The sequence below is a fragment of the Lates calcarifer genome, linkage group LG14 (genome assembly GCF_001640805.2).
Source record: "Lates calcarifer isolate ASB-BC8 linkage group LG14, TLL_Latcal_v3, whole genome shotgun sequence".
In the NCBI taxonomy this organism is placed as follows: domain Eukaryota; kingdom Metazoa; phylum Chordata; class Actinopteri; family Centropomidae; genus Lates; species Lates calcarifer.
The window spans coordinates 7,720,491-7,741,297 of NC_066846.1; the positions used below are offsets into that span (position 1 = coordinate 7,720,491).

General features: G+C 41.2%; 2 protein-coding genes across 2 annotated transcripts in view; one reads left to right on the top strand and one right to left on the bottom strand.

Annotated features, from left to right (window-relative positions):
- chd3 (chromodomain helicase DNA binding protein 3) overlaps positions 1–5,794 on the top strand; it is a 39,065-nt gene extending 33,271 nt beyond the window's left edge. Inside the window, 1 exon segment of the mRNA XM_018704275.2 lies at positions 552–5,794. Within this exon segment, the coding sequence (XP_018559791.1) occupies positions 552–820 (269 nt within the window). The 3' untranslated portion in view covers positions 821–5,794.
- A 5,269-nt stretch (positions 5,795–11,063) lies between these two features.
- Positions 11,064–20,288, bottom strand: tnfsf12 (TNF superfamily member 12). The gene is made up of 6 exons (XM_018704326.2): positions 19,320–20,288; positions 17,700–17,781; positions 15,905–15,961; positions 15,732–15,755; positions 15,513–15,640; positions 11,064–14,148 (listed from the first exon to the last, which is right to left on the bottom strand). The coding sequence occupies exons 1-6, from the start codon at positions 19,491–19,493 to the stop codon at positions 13,873–13,875; spliced, it is 741 nt and encodes a 246-aa protein (XP_018559842.1). The 5' UTR covers positions 19,494–20,288; the 3' UTR covers positions 11,064–13,872.
- Between the last annotated feature and the right edge of the window lie 519 nt (positions 20,289–20,807).

Below are 20,807 nucleotides of genomic sequence, written 5' to 3' on the forward strand. Positions count from 1 at the left end.
AGAAAAGCTCCCTTACTTGAGTACACAAAACATGTCCAAAAATATGCATGTCTGCCGTGGCACTTTAACTACACATCCACTACTTTAGCTGCACCCTGTGAACTCTGCTACAAAATGTAATGATACACCAAATGCTCCAATGAAGGATTGTTTTGTGCTGTCTCACACATGGCAATATCTCAGCATTTGCTCAATATCTTGAATCGCATTTTGGAAAAACCTGTTTCAGCCATCAGTACTGCCATGAGGAAGCTACTCATCTGCACTAAAAGGAGTCCCACATTCTAGACAGAACTTCATCTTTTAGGGGCGTAGAAATTAGAGAGATGGAGTCGAACACATGTCTGCGAGCACCTGCCCTGCTGAAGTTTCCTTGAGCAGGACACTGAACTCCCGCCAGCTCCAGTAGCTCCCTCCCTAACCTCTGACCTCCCTGCAGAGGAGGGAGGCAAACTAAAAGAGAATTCCCTACGGGGACCAGTAAAGTGTCACATTATCCTGCTCCCCTCTCCGAGTCTCCACTACAGTCTGCCGCTTGTCTGCCCCCACAGAAGCCGCCGCCGCTGCTGGGGCCACCGGGGGAGCTGCTGGGGGAGCTGCCGGAGGGCCAACCGCTGCCGGTGTTTGCCAGAAGACCAAGGAGCATGATGTGGTGCAGCGGCAGCGAGTGGTGGACCTCTGGAAGGACGGCAAGTCCGAAGGGGCCATCGGGCAGGAGCTGAGGATGCCCAAGTCCACGGTGCACAGCATCATCGTCAAGTACAGGCTCAGCAACACGGTGGAGAATCTGCCGCGCAATGGACGACCGAAGAAACCCTGAGGCCGGAGGGGGAGACCCAATGAGGGGGAGCAAGAGAGGACAATTTGGATAAAAGATCCTGGAATGTAACAAAAACAGAGACTGACAAAGAGACAGTGGAAGCTGAAAAAGGAGAGACATGAAAACCTGAATGCATTAGGAGGAAATCCAAAAAGGACCCAAAGACAAGGCACTATGACACTGCTGGAAAGTGAGGAATATAAAGGGAGAAGTAAAGCTCACTGGTTGGAGATGAGAGCAAAAAGAAGAGGACATGAAAAGTGAAGAATAGTGGCACTATGATTCATAAAATAAAACAAGCAATCAACCAAAGAGGGAGAGGGGGAGAAAGGTCCAAACTGCAAAGGGAGAGGTGAAAAGCTGGCCCTGAGATCAAGCACTAATGATGCGTGGGGGGAAAATAAGGCAGAGAGACAGAAAAAAGAAGCGATGGACTTGTCTGGAACAAACAGATCCTCAAGCAAAGGACAAAAAGGCGCTACTGAATAAAAGCCCAAAAATCTGACTTTGAGAGGAAAAGATGTCTGGACTGAAGAGAGAAGGGAAAAAAGACAGCATGTTAATGCAATCACAGGTTTTCAGGAATTCAGATATGAGGGCCGAATCGAAAAATGCAACAGAGATGGATTTTTTTTTTCATTCCTCCTCAGACAGATTTCTCGACCTTTTTTCTGTTTCTCCCTCTGTGCTGAAGAAAAAAAAAAACGAAAAGATTTCCCCCTGGATCAATTCTTCATCCACCGGCTGACTGAACAAGCCTGTCCCCTCGCTCTGACCCTGTACTCCCTCATTCCTCCACAGTCCTCTATTCCTCCGTCTCTCTTTCTCAGTCTCTCTCACACACACATACACTCTAGACCTCACACACAACCTGAAAACCTGCAAAGAAGCTAATTTATCTGCTGAGTACGAGCAGATGAGATTCAACCTCGAAATAGAAAGGGACAAACTGGACTTAGATTATCTTGCAAAAAAGGAAAAGAAAGAAAAAATAGTTTTCTAAGTATAAAACACTACTTCCCATGGACTTTTTTGCCCTAGCATTCCTAAGTCCAACCAAGCGTAGAAGCAAGAACCATAGATATGAAAAACTGAGACGTTGCCTTTGTCCAACAATCAGTAGCAATGTTGCTCTGACCCAATCTGATGGGCTGGTATTGAAATATGTACTGTATTACAAAGCATATTTACTATTGCACCTTTTTTTTGAGGGGTCACTTAAAGGGGAATATCACTCAAGTGAAGTATTTACATTTCCTGTTTTTAAGTCTCATCACAGCAAAAATCAGTATTTATGAGCAGCTCTTCCCCAAAGCTAAAGACTGTAATCTGTCACCGAAAGAAAAAGGGAGACTTCACTTTGAAGCCCAAAGAGACATTTTTGTTCCTCGAGCTTCTTTATTGTGACAGTGTGATGGATTCCACGCTGGAAAATGTCCCCTGATCCCAGAGAAAATAAAACACTCTGGACTCTGTCATAGTTTTTTTTCCAGCTTAGTGTTGTGTGCAGTAGAGCTGTACATCAGTGTGACATCCCAGAGTGGGGAGCAGGACGAACTCTACTGCCTCGTTTCTGGAAAGAGGAGACACAGTCCAGACTTCTTAAGGACGTATGAGTATTTTTAAGCTAAAATTGAGTGGTATTTCCCTTTAAGCTTGAAGGACATAAAGACCAGAAAAGTGTGGCCTGCAATGAGAATATACTGAGTGTGTAGGTTGAGGAATGCTGTATACGTGTGAATGTGGTTTTTTTTTTTTTTTTTTGTACATGTATTTGTCCTATTTTTTATCAAATTTTCGATATTGGTAGCATTATAATTGCAGAGTTTCTCTTTTTTTATTCCAGACACTGTTTTGGATACCTTACTTTGAGGAATATGTTTTTCTACAAAAACCTTTTTTCTACTGCACAAAATAAGCTAAACTTCTCAACGACATCAGATTAATTCTGTCTTAACACAAATCAGAATTTTGCCTAAATATAATACAGAGTGAATTTAGCCAAATTATAACTCAAAGCTGCACTAATCAATATCATATATTAACAATCAATCAAATTACTATGTGTAATGTGAAAGGGGCTCCTCACACTGACACATGCACAGAATTGTTACTTAATTCTGTAGTTTCCCTCAGCTTTACAGAACATTTTAACATTTTTGAGTTTATTGTTTTGGTTTTTGTGACACAACTCTACTGATTTGATTCAGTCCTGCCACTCTCATCAATCTGCTGCAGGCAGCTGTTTGATAAACTTTAATCTTCCTGGCAGGCATTAAACAAAGTTAGCAACTAGCTGGTGAATGCAGTGGAGCATTTAGCAGCTAAAAAGCCACATATGACCTTCAGGGGTTGGTGGAGACCAAAACAGAGCTAAAAGGAGAGAATACTGATTTAAACTCATTAGGTGTCTCCAAATGAATGTTTGTGTTGTTCCATGCCTGCTGGATGTATAAAAAAGAGACAGTTTGCTAACACATCAGCCATTCAACTAACAAGGATGTGTCGATGCTGTTCAACCATCAGTAAAAAAGAGCTGAGGTATGATTAGCAGCTGTAAAAGAAAACAAAACACACATAGACATGCATGCAAGTTCATGAGTGAAATCCTTGATTGATTATTTCACCTCCAACTGAAGCATTTACTGCTTTCTCAATCGATTGAGAAACTTCTCCAACTCAAGGATTTCTTAAACCGCTTTCAAGTCTCAGTTGGACGGACTCTTAATTCTAAAATCAAGCCTGTGCTTTTTTAGTTCCTGAAAAGTTGACAGTTCAGAGACACAAGGTTGTTCCTGATGAATGGTTTTGGCATGGATACACTCACGCAAAGCTTTTCAGCAAGCAAAAATGTAATGTTTCCTGCCAAGATGGCAGCTTTCACTTCTATCAGATAGTAGGCAGGACCTACAGGGGAGAGACACGGGCTCACATGTTGGCCAGGAATGTTTTTTATTGCCTCTCTGGCTTTAAATGCTCCATCCAGTGCAGCCCCAGAGTTTTCGGGCTATTAAAGGAATACAATTGCTTGAAGTTTTAGGAATTCTTAGAGATCTGTCCAGGTGTGGGTTGTTGGATTCTTTATGTTTTTACTGAAACTACAGATAAATCACTGCCAACCTAATTTGGGACCAAAAATGTTTATCTGTCTAACAATGTCTGCTGCTACTGTAATGGACAGGCTGCTAAAGAGCAAGTGATGTGTATGAAGAAAGAGGAGGAGGAGGAGGAGTTTGGTTGGACAGAGGTGAAGTATTGCAGAATGAACTTGGCAGTAGAGTGAAATGTACGATGTTGGACTAAGCAGAGGGAATCTGTTATCTGGTGTAATACAGTACAAGTGCTTCATTGAATTCCTCCGTCCTGTTTTATCTTCACGGCTTCTTTGCCTTATATGCCTTTTTGGTAGAGCCCAACTGATACTGGGATTTTGTGAGGCCAATACCAATATTGATATGCAAAGTTATAAACCTTGAGGCTTAAGTTTACTTTGTAGAAATACATCAGTGAGTCTGTTCACACTGTAGCCAAACTAATTCCCATTGTTTTAGTGAAGAAATCAGTTAATAATAAAATTGGTCCCCTTTCAAAAATGCTGAAATTACCATGAATGAACAGTTTAACATCACTGACTGAATACATTGCGTTTCATGTGACTGCTTCACAATAAAAGCCACCCTGTACTTTGCTAGTGTAATGATTTTAATGTGAAGCAGCAGCAATAAGAAATGGGAGGTCATGGTTATGGTTAAGAGAACAGCACTGGGGTGGCGGACTCTAAAACTAAATCTACTGTATAGAAAGATATTTACAGAATGTAAATACCTCACATGGCTAATGCTGAAAAAAAAATCAACCATAAGTAGTATCAACAGTGGGGTTTGGTTTCATTAAAAAATATCAAAGATTATAAGGAGGCGGCTTATTTTCATTTTTTTTTAACATAAAGGCATAACAGATATTTTAAGGACTCCTTAAATTTGTGACCTAAATTATGACATAACAGCTGAAAATGTACTTGTCAGCGCTCTCTGGTGGTCAACTAATGTAATGGTGACACTGTTTTTAAATTACTGCAAACTCATCTTTGGCATTCCTAGGTTTTAAAGTGATATTGGCCATGCTGACTTATCGGTCGAGCTCCTTTTTTTTGTCCTCTTCCAGACAACTCTTTTTTTTTTTTTTTTTCCTCTTTGTTTATCGCCTTTCTCTTCCACGTCTCTGTCTTCTGCCTCTGCATTTTTTTTACTATGCACTCGTAATTTCTCTCGCTCTTTCACCCAGTCTTTACCTCGATTTGTTTTGCTCTTATCAGATTTTGTCTGCCCCCCCCCAACACTCACATACACACACACACTTACTCTGTCTCCTCTTCCTCTCTCTTCATCCCCTCTGTTGGCCTCCACTGGCAAAATGCCACAAGTTTTCCCATAAGTGGTCCCCCCACTGGTTCTAGACACACACAGTTGTACCCCCCTCCCCACCAAACGTCCTAAACTCAATACACTTCTTATCGCATCTTTGATCTGCACGGGGGTGTTATGACAGTTTATCTTTCCCCGTGGCGCGAGTGAGAGAAGTGCGCTGTTCGTCTATTCCTGGCTTTGTTTTGAAAGGAGTGCTAAACTCGCTGTTCCACTCCCCGAGCAGATTCATGATAGCGCACAAATGTGGGAAGCACAGATCCCTGTGCTGGCCAGCTGTGCAGTCGTGTAGAAGGAAGATAAATTTTCGTGCATGTGTGTGCTTGTGTGTGTCTGTTTCCTCATGTGTCTGTGTTGTGTTTGTTTGCAAGGATGTGTATGCTTGTATGAGTGTGTGTTTATACTCATTGCCGGCCTCACTTTCACCAGGTTACCAGTTATGCATTCTGGGATTTTATCATTATTGTAAACCTGATACTGTATATGTAATATGATATGTTGATGTACTGTAATATGCAAGTTTGCTCATTAAAAAGATCAGTGTCATCGACCAAGCCTGGACATGGTTTTTCCATTTCTAAGTGAACAAACCATGAACAATAATGTAAAAATAATGGGATTCCTTGAATTGTCATAAAAGAACTGTGTCAATATTGAGTTTATTGACAAGCGCGTCATCAGCACCAGAGATATTTTAGTGCTTGTGCTTCTCAGAACTTAGGCCACATTTCCCACAAACAATATTGCTTTGTTTTGCAAAAGAAGATGTTAGTTCTCGTCCACCTCGTCAGCTCCACTTCAAAGTATTTCTGTTCTTCTTTTCACTGTGGAAGTGATTTTTCCATTGATAATACACAAGGCTGGTTGTTTACCTGAATTTTATGCCCTTGAGTGCCTAAAGGTCACTGTGTTCCCACCTTAATGAAGATATTAGTTGCTGTTTGTGAGGTCCTCTTGTGATTAGCAGAATTCTTCAGCTAAAATCACTGTCAGCATTATTATACTAAATAAATAAGTCAATTAAAGATTGACTATCAACCCACCAAAACTGCAAGGATATGAAACTCAAATAATAAAAGAAAATATGAGACTTTGCTTTTGGAATCTGGTCAGAATTTGTGAGGGTGTTGCAAGGACTTGGACTCATGATCTCAATACTTGTAAAATCCTGGCTGTGCTGCAGCCAGTGATAGACAGACAGTGATTTGATGCAAGTGCCTGCGAGGTTAAAAAAAAAAAACAATCAAGCAATTGTGCTGCCAGATGCCAGATGTAAATTTTGACCCTGTCTTCCACAATTTTGCCCACCGATGCTCAAAAGCAGCATTGAAAAGATGCCCAAATTTGTGTTTTTGCATTTGTGTATTCCCCTATGCGCACAAGCACAGGAAGCATTTCAAAAAGTTTTGTTCATCACAGAGAATTTTCTGTTCTCTCTCGTAGAGAACAAAGATGAGTAACACGTTGAACTGTCTGAACTGAACTCAAACTCTGGCGTCTCTCTCTCTCTCCCCCTGCAGTGCTGAACGGGCCCCCCATGTCTGTAAAGAAGGAGCGGGAAGCAGAGCTGCTAGTCAACCGGCGGGAGCAGCGCAGCGGAGAGGTCATCTGTATCGACGACTAGACTACATGCAGACACACACACGCACACACTCGCGCACACACACTGAAACCCATCTGCTGCAAATGAATCTACGATTTCGCTCCAAGAAAGTAGAGCCCCGGCGTTAAATGCTCTTCAGACGGCACCGTTGAACCGCACTCCCAGTGTTAAAACTAATTGACTGACTGAGGGTGAACTTACTGACCTGCTAGTGATTGTAGTCGCTTCATTTGACACGTAAACACACACTTTTACTCACAAGAGTCTTCTAAAACTTTACTCTGTGGACTGGTACTCCCTCCATACCCCGCCCCGAAAAAACTACAGTCACACACATATAACACTCACACACATGTGCACTTACTGTCCATGGACACGCACACACTCACATACACCTACAGTACATACAGTCCATATTGTCTCATAACTTCTTGTGACCTTTTCTTGTCTGCCTCAAACCATTATACTCCTCATAAACGGCCTCTTCGCACAGGCCTGCTCCTCCTCTAGGGATGCTTCTAACCTCACCTTACACACACACACACACACACACACACAGACACCCATATGATGCACCTCAATCCTAAAAACCTTTAGATCTCTCAGTAGACCATGTAACCTTCCCCCCTTCCCCTGCTCCTTAAACTCTCTACAGGAAGCTGCATGTGAAACTAAAATCATTTCTGCCGCCGCACTCCATCCCCTGAAGCATGCTCTAATCACAGTAATGCTGTCTCGTGGAAAAGGAAAAAAGAAAAAAAAAAGGTATCAAGCTGTGCCTACAGTCGTTTCAATACTGTTTCTAATTCTCTGAGAGAGAGAGGCTGAAACTCAGATTTCTCAGTCCGAGCAGCTCCAAGCACAGCTCCAGCGTTTTGTTTTGTTTCTTTCAGCCTTTGTTTTGCTTTTTTTTTTCCAATGGTACATGTTTAGATAAAACACACACAGTGAGGTATGATAATGATAACTATATTCAGGACTTGTTCGACCACATAAAGTATTTGCCAACATCCCATCCTGCTTCCCGGGTTCTAGTTTATGTACAGAGCTTTGAGGTATTTTGGGGGGTTTGTTCCAGAAAAGGCCTCGCAACAACGCTATTTTTCAGAAACCTCCTATGAATGTTTATAACCTTTCATAAGCAAGTCAGTGTTATTAAACCCTATCGATCACCCTCGACACTCCTCTTGACGCCCCCCTTTCCTTCCTTCCCTCCTCTCCCCTCTCAATCAATCTTTTTTCCTGTTTTTTTTCCAAGTTTCTATTTCTTTCTACAAAATCCTGTGATATACTTTGCATATTTAAACAGCTCATTCGTGTTCTCTTGTGTTTTTACTCTCGCAATTATGAGTATTGTTGTCGTCGATGTTGCTGTTGTTGTCGCTATTGCTATTTGAGAAAGAGCTTCTACCAAAAGAGACATTTTTTTGTAACAAACTGAAAAAACGATACAGTATGTGCGACACACGATGCACCTCTTTGCCATGTTTGTTCTATAATTACAAGAGAACTGAAACGAAGAAGTTGAGCTAACTTCAGAAGTAGATATATTACAAGAAAACTCATTTTTCTTGCTTACATTTTAGATTTGGGGCTTGCAAATGTCATATACATATATAGAAAATAGGCCATATGTAACACTAAATGCTTCTATGGGCAAAAAGAAAATGTATACTATCTAACCCCAGTAAAAATACACGGTTATCAGAGGCTGGAAATTCATTTTATATACTGCATCATTAAAAACGCCTTAATAAACATAACTGAGCAATTGTAAAGTCATTAATATGAATTAATGAATTAAGAACCTGATGTCAACCTGTAAATCCTAGTCAAAGTCTGCTTTAAGTTAAAAAATTCAAAAGTAAAAACAAGGTAGATAGGAGTTAATTTATCCCAAAAACCCAGGACATTTTACACTGATCCTCCCAGGAAGAAGTCAGAGTCCATTTTACAAATTTTGTTTCATATAAAAGTTTTGCAACCCCTGAACTAAAATGTTGCGTCAAAATCAAGCACTTAGTTCTTTTTTTTTCACTTTTACTTTGTCCTCTTTCCAGATTTTTGTGTTAATTTCTGGGTATTTTGTGTCACTGTGTATGTAGTGGTGCCGATCAAATGATGAGTGACAGTGAAAACATGTCAATGATGACGCATCTCCTTTTTTTTTCTTTCTTTTTTTTTTGTTTGTAATAAAACTGAATGAAATGATAAAAAGGAACTGTGTGGAAGATTTTTTTATTTATTTTTTTACACATTGTTATAGTTTTTTATAGCCATGCGAGTGGTCTGGAATTTTTCCAGAAATTCATTGTCCCCAGAGGATGAATCCTAAAGACATTAGTGACATCTGACCTTTCCTCTTGTGCCACCATGAAGTTTACATTTGTGTTTTTGAGTGAAACTATTAGATGGATCACTGTGAAATTTCAGACTCAAATTCATGATCCACTTAGGATAAATTTTATCAGTCACCAAGAGAAGATGAAGTTTTACAGGCCTCAAAACGTGTGTAGTCTTTTTAGCTTTTGTTGATACATAAAGGTAGTAAAGCTTGATGTCTAATCAAAGCAGTACAGAACAGTAAACTTCAGAGAATAAACGCTGACCTCAGTTTGCACCGATGGCTGTGACTGCTGTGTAGAAACAGGAAGATGTCGATGTGGGAGGCTGTGAATGATGCAGTGATTCACCGTCTTTTCTTCACACGTCTTTATCACACCGCCCTCCATCTCCCACACACATACACGTGTACATATGCGCACACATACATATGACAACAACCTTGAGGGAGCAGATGGTTAATGATTCATGATGACTAAAGGTGAAGAGTCATCCCGCTCTGTTATTCAGAACAGATTGATGCCTCACATTTCAGTATTTACTGTTATCTCAGCTTTATGATTCCTTGTGGAAGAGTCTGGAGATTATGTCAACTCCCATTAAGTGCACACTGACAGGCTCATTATAGATAAAATATGGACTGACTCGGGAGAATGCTCCTCCGTACTGTACATTCATTTTACATTTATGTTTGAGGCATGGAGCTGATGGTTTTTATGTGGAGAAACTTGGAGGCAGTGCTTTAGTTTCTTAGTCCGGTCACTGCAAAAGCTGATAATATACTTACATGTCACCAAATAGGAAAATTTAATTGATTATTGTTGAAAACGTTATTAAACCACATCATGAAAGGCCTCATAAATACTCCCAAATTATATTATTTGCAATGTACTTAGTAAACTGTTATCTATCATGGCAATAAATAAATATTAAACCTGCAGAGTTAACAGATTCTAAAATAAAAGCTTATTACATTACAGTGGAGCTGGGTCATGTGATTTCATATTTATATTACAAATCGTCCCTTAGCTTTTCTCTTGTTAAATACTGCTTACTAAATCTAATTATCATTATTTATTGAGTTTAACTTGGGAAGTTGATACAGTTGACATAGATGACAGCCATTCTGTACTATTTGTATCTGATGGCATACATTGTTCAGTTTAAGGGCTGTTACTGTAGTTTTCAGTTCCTTATATTATTGTTTTTTTTTTTTTTTTATCACTGAAGATTTTCTGAAAGCACATTTAATAGATTATTTCTACATTGTTCAAAACAACTGCCTGCCTTCTTGAAGCATTTTTTTTGCCACTTGAGGGCCGTGCAACATGCTGTAAACAAAACACTGACACACTGTTGCCTTATAAAGTTGTTGTTGATTTGTATCTGCTTGATGTATAAATGACAACTATTAGCTACATTAGCCACATTAGCGTTCGAACCCATATTGGTGCCCACCTTTATCTTATATGCCTGCGTTTTGTTGATGGGCTTAAAACAGCTGCCTGAAAACAGCTCTGTGCAACACTGTTGAGAGCAGTGTGAGAGAACCAAATAATTAAAGCTGCTGGCCACAAAACCAAAATCGTCAGCTTAAAGATGCTAAAATGCTCTGGAGAGCTGAGGGAAACCACAGAGTGTGGGTTTGTCATCACAAGCAAAATCCTTTGACATTACACATAATTATTTGACCCACTGTTAATATGAAAACAATGATTAGTGCAGCTTTAATTTACTGTACTGACTATCCTGTCTAGTTTAATCCACAGAGACAGTTTATCACATTTTGACAGCTTACTACTTTATTTTTGGAGACACACACCCTGGTTTTCTAGGCTTTAAAAAAGAAAAAAAAAACATCTGAAAGTATAACTTTTCAAAAACAACAAAAAAAAGTTTATTCAACATTTATGATGAGTGAGTTCAGAGGAAATAATAAGGCACTGCATACATCATCATTTTACAGAAAACTTCACAAGAATTCACAAGATTTTCCGAGGTGGTAATGAACTTTGACATTTATAAAAAAAAAAAAAAAAGGGAATCGGGGCAGGGAAGTGTGTGGGGGCGACGGGGGAGGGACGAGGCATGTTTTTCCTCAAAGACTTTGAGCTCTGTGGTTCAGGTTCAGATTCAGGAAGTGAAAATTTAGATGGCTGCTGGTGTGTGTGCAGAGGACACTCAAGGGATTCAGTGTGTGTGTGTGTGTGTGTGCGGTCTGATCGGTGCTGACAGGGAAATATGAGGTGCATGGGGATGTTGGGGTGGTGGGGGAGACGAGTGAGACACAAGAGGAAAGAGGAAAACGATGAGGAAATCAAACAGGATATATGTCTAATGTCTACACTTTTTCCATTTGAAAACATGAATGCTTGGCTCCAATTAAAAAGACTGTTCGCTGCAGTAAAGTGCTGAGGAGAAACCAATGCGGTTCGTCCACAAAAACTACTTATAAACAAGAGTGGGAGTGCTGAAACCCACTGCTAGAAATACACACTGTTTGTATTGTAGCAGGAAATATTACAGAAAGCAGCAGCAGCACCATATGAAAGAGTGGAAGGAGTTTCATTTTTAAAAAGATATTTAAAAAGTAAAGAAGTGACAGTCTTACAACATGACTGAGAAACAATCAGAACAAAAGCAGGACCCTGACAAAATGTTGACGACTTTACAAACCAAATCTTGAATAATTCGGAAATAGACATATAGCTGTTTCGATTTTTATCTTTCAAACTTAACTTTTAAACTTGTGATTCAACATCACACTATTTCCCACTATATATATATATATGTAAGTATATATAAAATTAGTTGTGCTTTGGGGTCGAACATCTGATTCGGAATTAGGATTAATTTCTGGCTTTTAGGGATTGAGTTTAAAAAGAAAAAGTTGAACCAAAATTTGAGCAAATAACATCTACGCTAACTGCTCTCTGAGCCTGAATTACCGCTATGCTAAATGCTAATGTTAGCATGCTACCATGCTCACATTTACTTTAGTTTAACATGTAAGCATGCTAACATTTGCTTATTAGTGCTGTTATATATTAGTGTTTTTATGTGTAAAGGAGCACTGCAACAAAGACAAGAATGTTTTACTAAACTGGTCTGCTCACTGCGTGACATTCAACAAGAAGTCAACAGCGATGCTAAGTGCTAACATCAGCATACTAACATGCTCATAGTGACAATGCTAACATGGTGATGTTTAGCATGAATAATGCTTACAATGTTTAGCATGTTAGCGTGCTTTGCTTATTAGCATTAAACACAAAGTACAGCTGATATTCATGGGAATGTCATTAGTTTTGCAGGTATTTGGTCAAAAACCAAAATATTGAACAAATTAAAACATTGACCTGAAGATGGTGCCAAATGAAAAGTCAGGGAATCACCAAAGTTACAACTCTTCATCCTCAGGGGACCATGAATATGTAGATTTCATGACAGTCTATCCAATGTTGTGATATTTTACAGTGTAATTAGTGAGTATATCATGTAAATTTCCATAAATACATTTTCCATGTGTTTTGCTACAACTTGATTTTAAAGAATAATAACAATGCTCCTTTTTAATTCAAAATCTGTAAATTTCCACATCAACTTTTACTCACACTTCAGCCTTGAATGCACTGGGGCCTCCCCAAGTCTATTTAATGATTGCCTCTCAATGATAATAATGGTATAATAATGAACAATTTATCAGATGATTAACATACAGGCATGGAAGTGATGTTTGTTGCGTCATCAAACATATAACAAAGTCGGAAAAGAAAGACAGGGCTACATTTGGAAATGTACGCTTCTATAACTTGCACATACTTTTTAAAAGTAAAGCCAAGTATACTACACATAAAAAATACCTTACAATCAAATCTGACCTCAGAAAAGAGCACAAATTCACATCCATGTTTCTTTGCCAGCTCCTAACTTGATATGCACATATGTAAAATGTGTGTGAAGTATATACAAAGTGTCTAAAAAGGCTTTCAGCAATTTCACACTCAGTACATTGAATTGTAAAAGAGCATAAAAATCAGTATGAACAAGATTCTTTTTTTTTTTTTTTGATTCATTAGATTTCACACACACACACACAGATGCTGTATTGTATAAAATATCAATGACAACTCATGTAGGCTTTTATAGTGTCGAGATCTGACGCTTGCAGATGTGCTCTCAGCTTCTTGAGGCAACCGGTGATATAAAAGTGAAAGGTGCATGCACAGCTTTACTGTCAGTCTTATAAAGACAGTGTAAGCACGATTTATTACATGATACGAAGGCTAAGATGAACATCCAAGTATTTTTCTTTTTATATGAAGCCCTTTATCTACAGAACAGCTTCCATCACATCTGTTCTCCCGGCAGACATCCATTGAGGCCTTTTGTCCACTTTGGGTCTTGGTTTTAATCCAAAGTCTGTGTTTTGCATTCCAAAACAGCACCACTTTCCAGAGAAAATTTCCACAACAGCTTCCACAAATGTCAGGTTTGTCTTTCAAATTAATGTCTTTGGGAAGAGGCTGTAGCAGGATGTGATGCCCTCAACTGCTTCTGACTGTTTTACCATGGAGAAAAAAAAATTCATCCATACAAAAACAAGTTCTGTTGCACTCTGATGAGTTTATGTACTTTTTTAAAAAAAAAGCTTCCAACCCAGATCAGATGAGCTACGAGCTTCAGTTGATTTTAAAGATGCTGAAGACGTGAGGCGAGGCGGAGGGGCTGCCCACAGTGTGGAGTCTGAAGGATGAACCTGTGATGGCCTGCAGCTCCGTGCCTCTGTCCAGTCGCAGAAGGCCGGACACCTGGCAGGACTTGACAAAGTGGAAAGAGTGCGGCCCGGCAGAGGGGGTCGTCGCGTAGCCCTCTATGCACTGCAGCTTCTGAGGCCTCTGGCCGGTGGTCACCACGTCCAGCTTCACGTACGGAGTCTGCTGCTCGTTGAACAACACCTAAGGAGACAAAGAGGAAGACGATCATCTCTAAACCTGAGCTCCATCTTACCAAGAGAGGAAAGTTACAAAGAGATTTCAGCTAAAGTAGAACTTGGTCCTGCTCAAACAGAAAACTAACCAGACCGTCCAAGGTCCTGCTATCAGAATTTGTTTTTCTTTTTTCCTTTTTGGCTCGACTTTCTCCAGACCTCTCTCAACCTGACAAGAAGGAGGTCTGGCTACATGAGATTACCCGAAACCTGATATTCACCTCTCCAAAAAATATGATGCATGCCACAACACTACACTACACTTTCAAAAAGCTGTTTCATGACAAGACTGGTTGATGGTGGCTGATTCACTCAACTTGCACATATGACAGATCTCGGGTTTTTTCATCACCTCACTGCAAGGAGACAAAGGAAGACAAATTTTACAGAAAAATCTTTCTTCCCTATTTCCAAATATTTGGTGGTTTCACTTTAACCATTAAAGCTCAACATTACTTTTACAAGAAACGTTTTTAACTTTCGATTACGTTTGTACAAACCTTTTTCTGGAACCTTGTATTGTTTCAAAACCTAATCCAATACGTGACTTTCAGTACCAATACCAAAACCACAATTTTTTGATGACTCATGTTGAGAAATATAAGTCTCAAATTAGGAAAACTGTTATTTAATTTGGAAATAGTTTTAACATAAATTTGGTTGACATTCAAGTTTGATATCTAGCTACTATATATCAATATATGGTGTCATTTAAAGCTGCATTATTTATTTTTTGGGGGCAGCAGACAAAGCTGAGCTAAGTTCATACGGCAAAGTTAGCCAACACTTTAGCTTTAGCGTTAGCTTTTATTTTCAGTCATGTTCGTGTCTATCTGATGATTTTAAGTCAAATATTCACTCTCCTTTTAGCTCTGTTTTTGGTCTCCTCCACCTCTTGATGGAAATATGGAGCTCTTAAGCTGCTAAAAGCTCCAACATACTTATACTTTGTTTATCATTTACTGCCAGGCAAATAGTGTACAGTGGCTTTATCATTGATTATTTCACTAACTGTGGTGCAGAGACAATGAACCAAAATATTTAAGTTACGCGTCTACAAACCAAAACAATGAGCTTAAAGACAATAAAAACTCTGTAAAAGCGGGACCTGCACAGTCAGGTGACGCTTCCCTGTGGGTTTGTCACTACTTCTTCACTTTACACGTCGTAACTTAATTCATAGTTAATATAAAAAATATTGATATGTGCAGCTTTAAAGTGGAAATCGGACTAAAGTAGAATGCACAGATTCTGAGAATTATGATCTTGTAGCTTTGAGCTGGTTTGTAGTTCAACACTGTCAATAAACTACAAATCCCAGCACAAACTCACCTGGCAGAACAGGAAGTAGACGCCTGCTTTCTCCACAGTGAAAGTGCCCAGCTCCTTGTTATACCTCACCGCTTTACTCATATTCAGCGTCCTCTCTTCCCAGCCCTTTATCACACCACCTTCTCCCACTGACACACACACACACACATCCAAAGTTATTAATCTTATAGATGAAAGATTGACAGACTGTCCTCCATCCTTCATTTTTATGGCTCTTACCTTGCTGAGAGGAGACTTTGGTTACTGGTGGAAAGTAAAAGAGACATTGAAAGAGAAAGAAAAGGGAAAGTCAATTAAGATTTTATGAGTGCAATCGTATAGGGGTATATGATTGAAACCACTTCAGCAGATGCTACATGAGACGGCTATAAGGGATCTGCCAAGCCACTTACTCTCAAAATGAGACGCCGCTTTCTTTCCATTTCCATTCCTCCCTCGAAGCGTTCCCCCTTTCGGAAGGCAAAGAAAGGCAGAATATGAGTTTGAATGGCAAAGAAAATACCGTCTGTGGTTTTTTGATAAAACAATCATTCCCATCTGTATCTGTCTAATAACATGGTGTGTTAATTTGTGGCCATTTAGGTCCAACCTGGCTCATTTTAACGCGGTTAGCAGATGGGCAAAGGATTTCCTTTCACGTGCTTCAATATATTTCCTCAAACTGTTATTTTCAGTCAGAAGCGTGTGCCTCCTTTTTATTTTTTCTTTTTCCTGTCGGGGCTAATCTTAGTGCCAGCTGGTCGAAGTCATCGAGAAAACACTGAATACAAAGGAGAGAGGTGGAGTGAGGGAGGATAGAGAGCTGTGCTGGAGGGCCAGAAAAAGACGAGATGGACAGGGGGAAAATGGATGAGAAAGCATTAAAGTGTAGCCTGTGAGACAAAGCCTGAAGTGCTAGAGGGCTAAATAAGAGAAATGAAGTGCTGTAAAAAGAGAGTCAAAAAGGTCTTTGGCTGCTCCGTGACCCAACAGAGTCGATTAAGAGCAGAGTGAAGCAACAGCTATGGCCCCTGCTCGGATAAATACAATAAATAAAACACAACGCTAAAAGGCCAGAGCTGAAGAACGCCTGCTCTTGTTACTTACTAAAGGTTTATTTTAGCTTTTGCAATCTAGCCTACGGGGAACGATTTCAAACACAGATACAACTTGAACACTGTATGTATGAACTGTGAAGTACATACTTTATGTTTCGACTGGGCCCCCGCCATCATGGAGGAATATTAAGCCCCTGCTAAAACAACTCGCAGGTGGGTGACCCTGTAGATTTAGGATTTGCTATGGGCCCTCAGGCTGGCCAGACTTTTCCTGACTTAAGCTGTCAGTCATCAGGAGAGAACATAACAGCAGTGTCCCGCTGAAACGCTGCACCGCGGTGGTCAACTTTCCACAAACTGGAAAAAGCTGTTTGGGGCTTCTTTCTTTTTTTTTTTCCTGTTGATAGCCATGAATTTCTGAACAGTGTTTAATGCGTTTTGGAGGACAAAATCAGATATCAGTTACCAAAGAAAAAAAGCCAATACCTGCAGGATATCAATATAGATATTCTGGCGAGACACACTGTTCTCTAAATGAATCCTTTTGTCAAATTTGGATGTTCATCCCCAGACTGAAATCCAGCACGGAGGAGGGCTTGAGGGTTCACTCTCGGACAGAAAGTGAACGATCAAGCAATCCTGTGACAGTGACGCAAGCAGAGGCTATAAATACAGCAATGATAGGTCATCAAATATCACTGCTTTCACAACAAATCATAGCTGTGTCAGTCGTGTGCTCAAGGGGGAGGAGGGGGGATTTGACAAAAAAAATCAATTTCATTGCCCAAAAGCGTGCAACAAGGCCTCGCTACCACGCCAGCTGGTTTTTCTGGGCTCCGAGGCCCGTTCTTGGTCAGACCTGTAATTTCTGGAACAGTCATCCAGCTGCCTACTTTTTCCTGTGTCAACTTTTAGCAGCGGGTAGTGCCTGCGGCCCCGCTAGACCTGACCATAGTGTGGCATGTGGGGGCCAAGACTGGCCAGCGTTTTGTGTTAAATGTTCTTCCCAAAAAAACAACAAGAGTGCAGTTGGTAAGTATATTGTGTCTGTGGTGATCTGGACGGGCTAAAAAGCACAAAAACTGCTACATATTGGTGGCGTTGGGAGTCAGAGAAAATGCAGCTTTAGAAGGCTTTAGGTTTGCAGTACCATCTCTCTTCACTCTCTGCCCCACCAGCAGCTCTCGCTTCTCCAGAATGAGCTGAACAATGGCCTTCCTCTGTGTGTTGACCTGTTGAAAGAGAGAGAAAAACCACACTATTAACGAATGTCCAATAAGTTTATTATGACTTTTTTCTGGCACAGATCCCACGCGGCCTCTTCCAGCCAGCCAGCCACATAAACAGGCTCATCTTTTCCAGTATCCTGCCCCTGCAGTCGCTCTAGCTTTAGAATAGGTCTACCACTTCCTCAGAGACTGGTTGCGACACCTAATGCATGTTTTTAGTGCTTTGCATTCCTCACATGTCTTTACTCCCCCCCTTTTTTTCAGAAAGAAATGAGTTTTGTCAAGCCAGCAAAGTTTTAAAAATCCTTGGCTGGGGGCCCGACGGCGAATGACCGAAGGAGGGCCTATATGTGAAGTAAGAGTAGAAGCGGGGCTCGGGGAAAAGTGTGTTTAAAATTTACTGCTACTGTGGAAATGGAGGCAGCAGAGTTGCTCCTCGCTCTCCAGACGTTCGCTCGCTGGCTCTCATCAGGAGCTGGCGAACGGTCAAATGGACAGAATGGGGGCCCCATGGGAAAGGCTCCAGCATCAACACTCCACGTGTCCAATTTTGGGGTGTTTGCGTGTGTGTGTGTGTGTGTGTGTGTGTGCAGGTCTGTCAACATGATACACAGCCAACCTGTCCCCCTGATCTCAAATCCAGTGCAACCTGGTTTTGTAAATACTGTGAACTCGAAACCAGAAGAATTTCCATCAGCTCCTTTTGGCTGCTTTTTTAGAAATTATTTCGCCTTGTGATGCAACCCCTCGTGCTGGAGTCCTAACATTTTGCTGCAAGTGCATGAAGTTTAAAAGCTTTTGCACTTTGCACGAGACTGCACAAGGAATTTAAGACTTGATTTCCCCAAATGCAAAATGCATTTAACCCAGCATGACCCGTGCACGAGAGAAAAGGGGGGTGGGGGGGTGGGGGGCTGTGCATTGTTGCAGATGATTTAACATTTGCCACACTTTTAATCATCTCATCCAGCCCTGTTTCACGCCTCGAGCCCTGGTGCAGCCAGTCGGGCATAAAGTGCTCACGCACCAAATAGTTGAGGCTTTCCAGTAAATTGAGATAAAACTGGAGCACTACTGGCACCAGAGTAATTAAACATGGCGGGGGGGAAGAGGCAGGGAGGGAGGGAGACACAACGGGGGGGAGGGGGGATGGACACAAAAACAAGCAGTTAACTCCGCACTACTTATTGGTAAGCAATAAAAGTGCCAAGCAGAGAAATAGTGCAACAGGATAGAGTACGTGTACGGTGGCGGTGCTGGTTGTGGTGCTGCTGGTGGAGGGGGGCGGGGGGAGATGAAGCGTGGACTTGCATTTTTCCACATAACCCCCGCGAAGATTCCCGTAACCGCAGCCACATAAGAAGTTACATAACAAAACACTTGATGGTCTGTAAAAAAGTTGCAGGCGAGTAAATATCACTGTTGGTAGAAATATGCATGCTATTCACAGAGGTGGAGGGGGGTGTAGTAAAGGAGGGGAGGGGGGGTGATGGGGTGTTTACAGTCTTGATTGTTTTCTTTTTTTAAAGTATGATACAAACCTGCTCCAGTCGGTCCTGCAAGATCTTAAAGGACTGGGACAGGTCCCGAGTCTGTCGCCAAGTCCACGCCGTGAACAGCGCGCTGCACGCGGCCAGAGACAGAGCCACCAGGGCCAGAGAAGCCCAGACGACCCGCAGCTTGCGCACTCGCCTCCTCTGCAGAATCCGATGCATGGTTGGTGCAGACAAGGCTCCGCTGCTACTCGCCGCCGCAGACCATCCGAAATCCGCACTTCAACTCCATTCCAGCAGAGCGTGAAGTCCCTCCAAATGCGTTTCTGTCCAAATGTCCATTTTGGAGGAAGAGGGGAAAAAAAGACGCGCCTGTAACTTAACACCCGCTGCTTTTTAGGCTGTTTAATTTCTGGTTAATCTGACAGATGAAGGGGTTTTAAAGCGACAAAACATCCGATCCTTCCTCCACACAGATCAAAGCCACCATCCTCCGAGTGTGCAGGCCGTCTCCAAATACAAGAAAACTGTGCAACTCGCGCACATCAACTGTTGCATCCTTCTCCTTGTGATTCGTTGACTCAGCTCTCTTGTCTTCCCTTTAACCAGCGTGCTGGGGGGTCACTCTATTAAGAGCGAGAACTGACTGCTGAGCACACACGGGAGCGTGAATTTACACACGCACGCACGCACACACACACGCAGACATGGAGGTGAACTTTTCTGTGCGCCCGCAGAGAGCTCTGGATGTTGTGATAACCAGCTGGCATCCGCCGTAAAAATCAACGAGGTGAGCGCAAGGAAAACATACGAGACGTACCGGAGCTTCCTCTGCTTCTCAAATCACTTCCATCAACTTGCATGCCTTGAAAATATGTGCCATTCACGCGTGTAACAGTTCCGCCTGTAACCACACGGTGGCTGTAGTGTATAGGTAAAGGAATGACGTACTTCTATCCACTGTGCCGTCAACAGGTGATTGGAAAACCTTCTCCACACACTGAAGAGAAGTGTGGGATACAGTTCTCCACGGAAATATTAAAAATAAAAGTGTTAGAAACATAAAACCTCATGTTCTAACAGGATTTAGGCTTGAGGTGATCTCCAAAGCAGTGTTTACAAACCTGTTTTCCCTGTGATTCCTTAAAACAGTATCTTCTTGCTGCTTTGTGTTAGTCACATAGTCTATGGAGGCCTGAGATGGCAAAAGTGTATGGTATTATAAAAGAATCAAATGGAATTTAGTAAAAAGTCTAAAAAAGTAAAAATGTTTTTCTTTATTTTGACTGCCTTGTGACCCCAACCCGTGACCCCTGTGCGGGTATCCTGACCCACAGCTCTATGAAATAGATGATGCAGTATCTTGTAGGTTTAATGTCAAATTACCCCACTGCCACATTTACACTTAGTACTAGTACTATTCTTTGAAAAGAAGCAGAACATGAAAATGTTTCTTCAAGAAGAGGGAGATGTGTTTAACTCACCTTGTGGAATTTTTAAAAGAAAAATATCAGCAAAGCCAATTTTTGGAAGAAT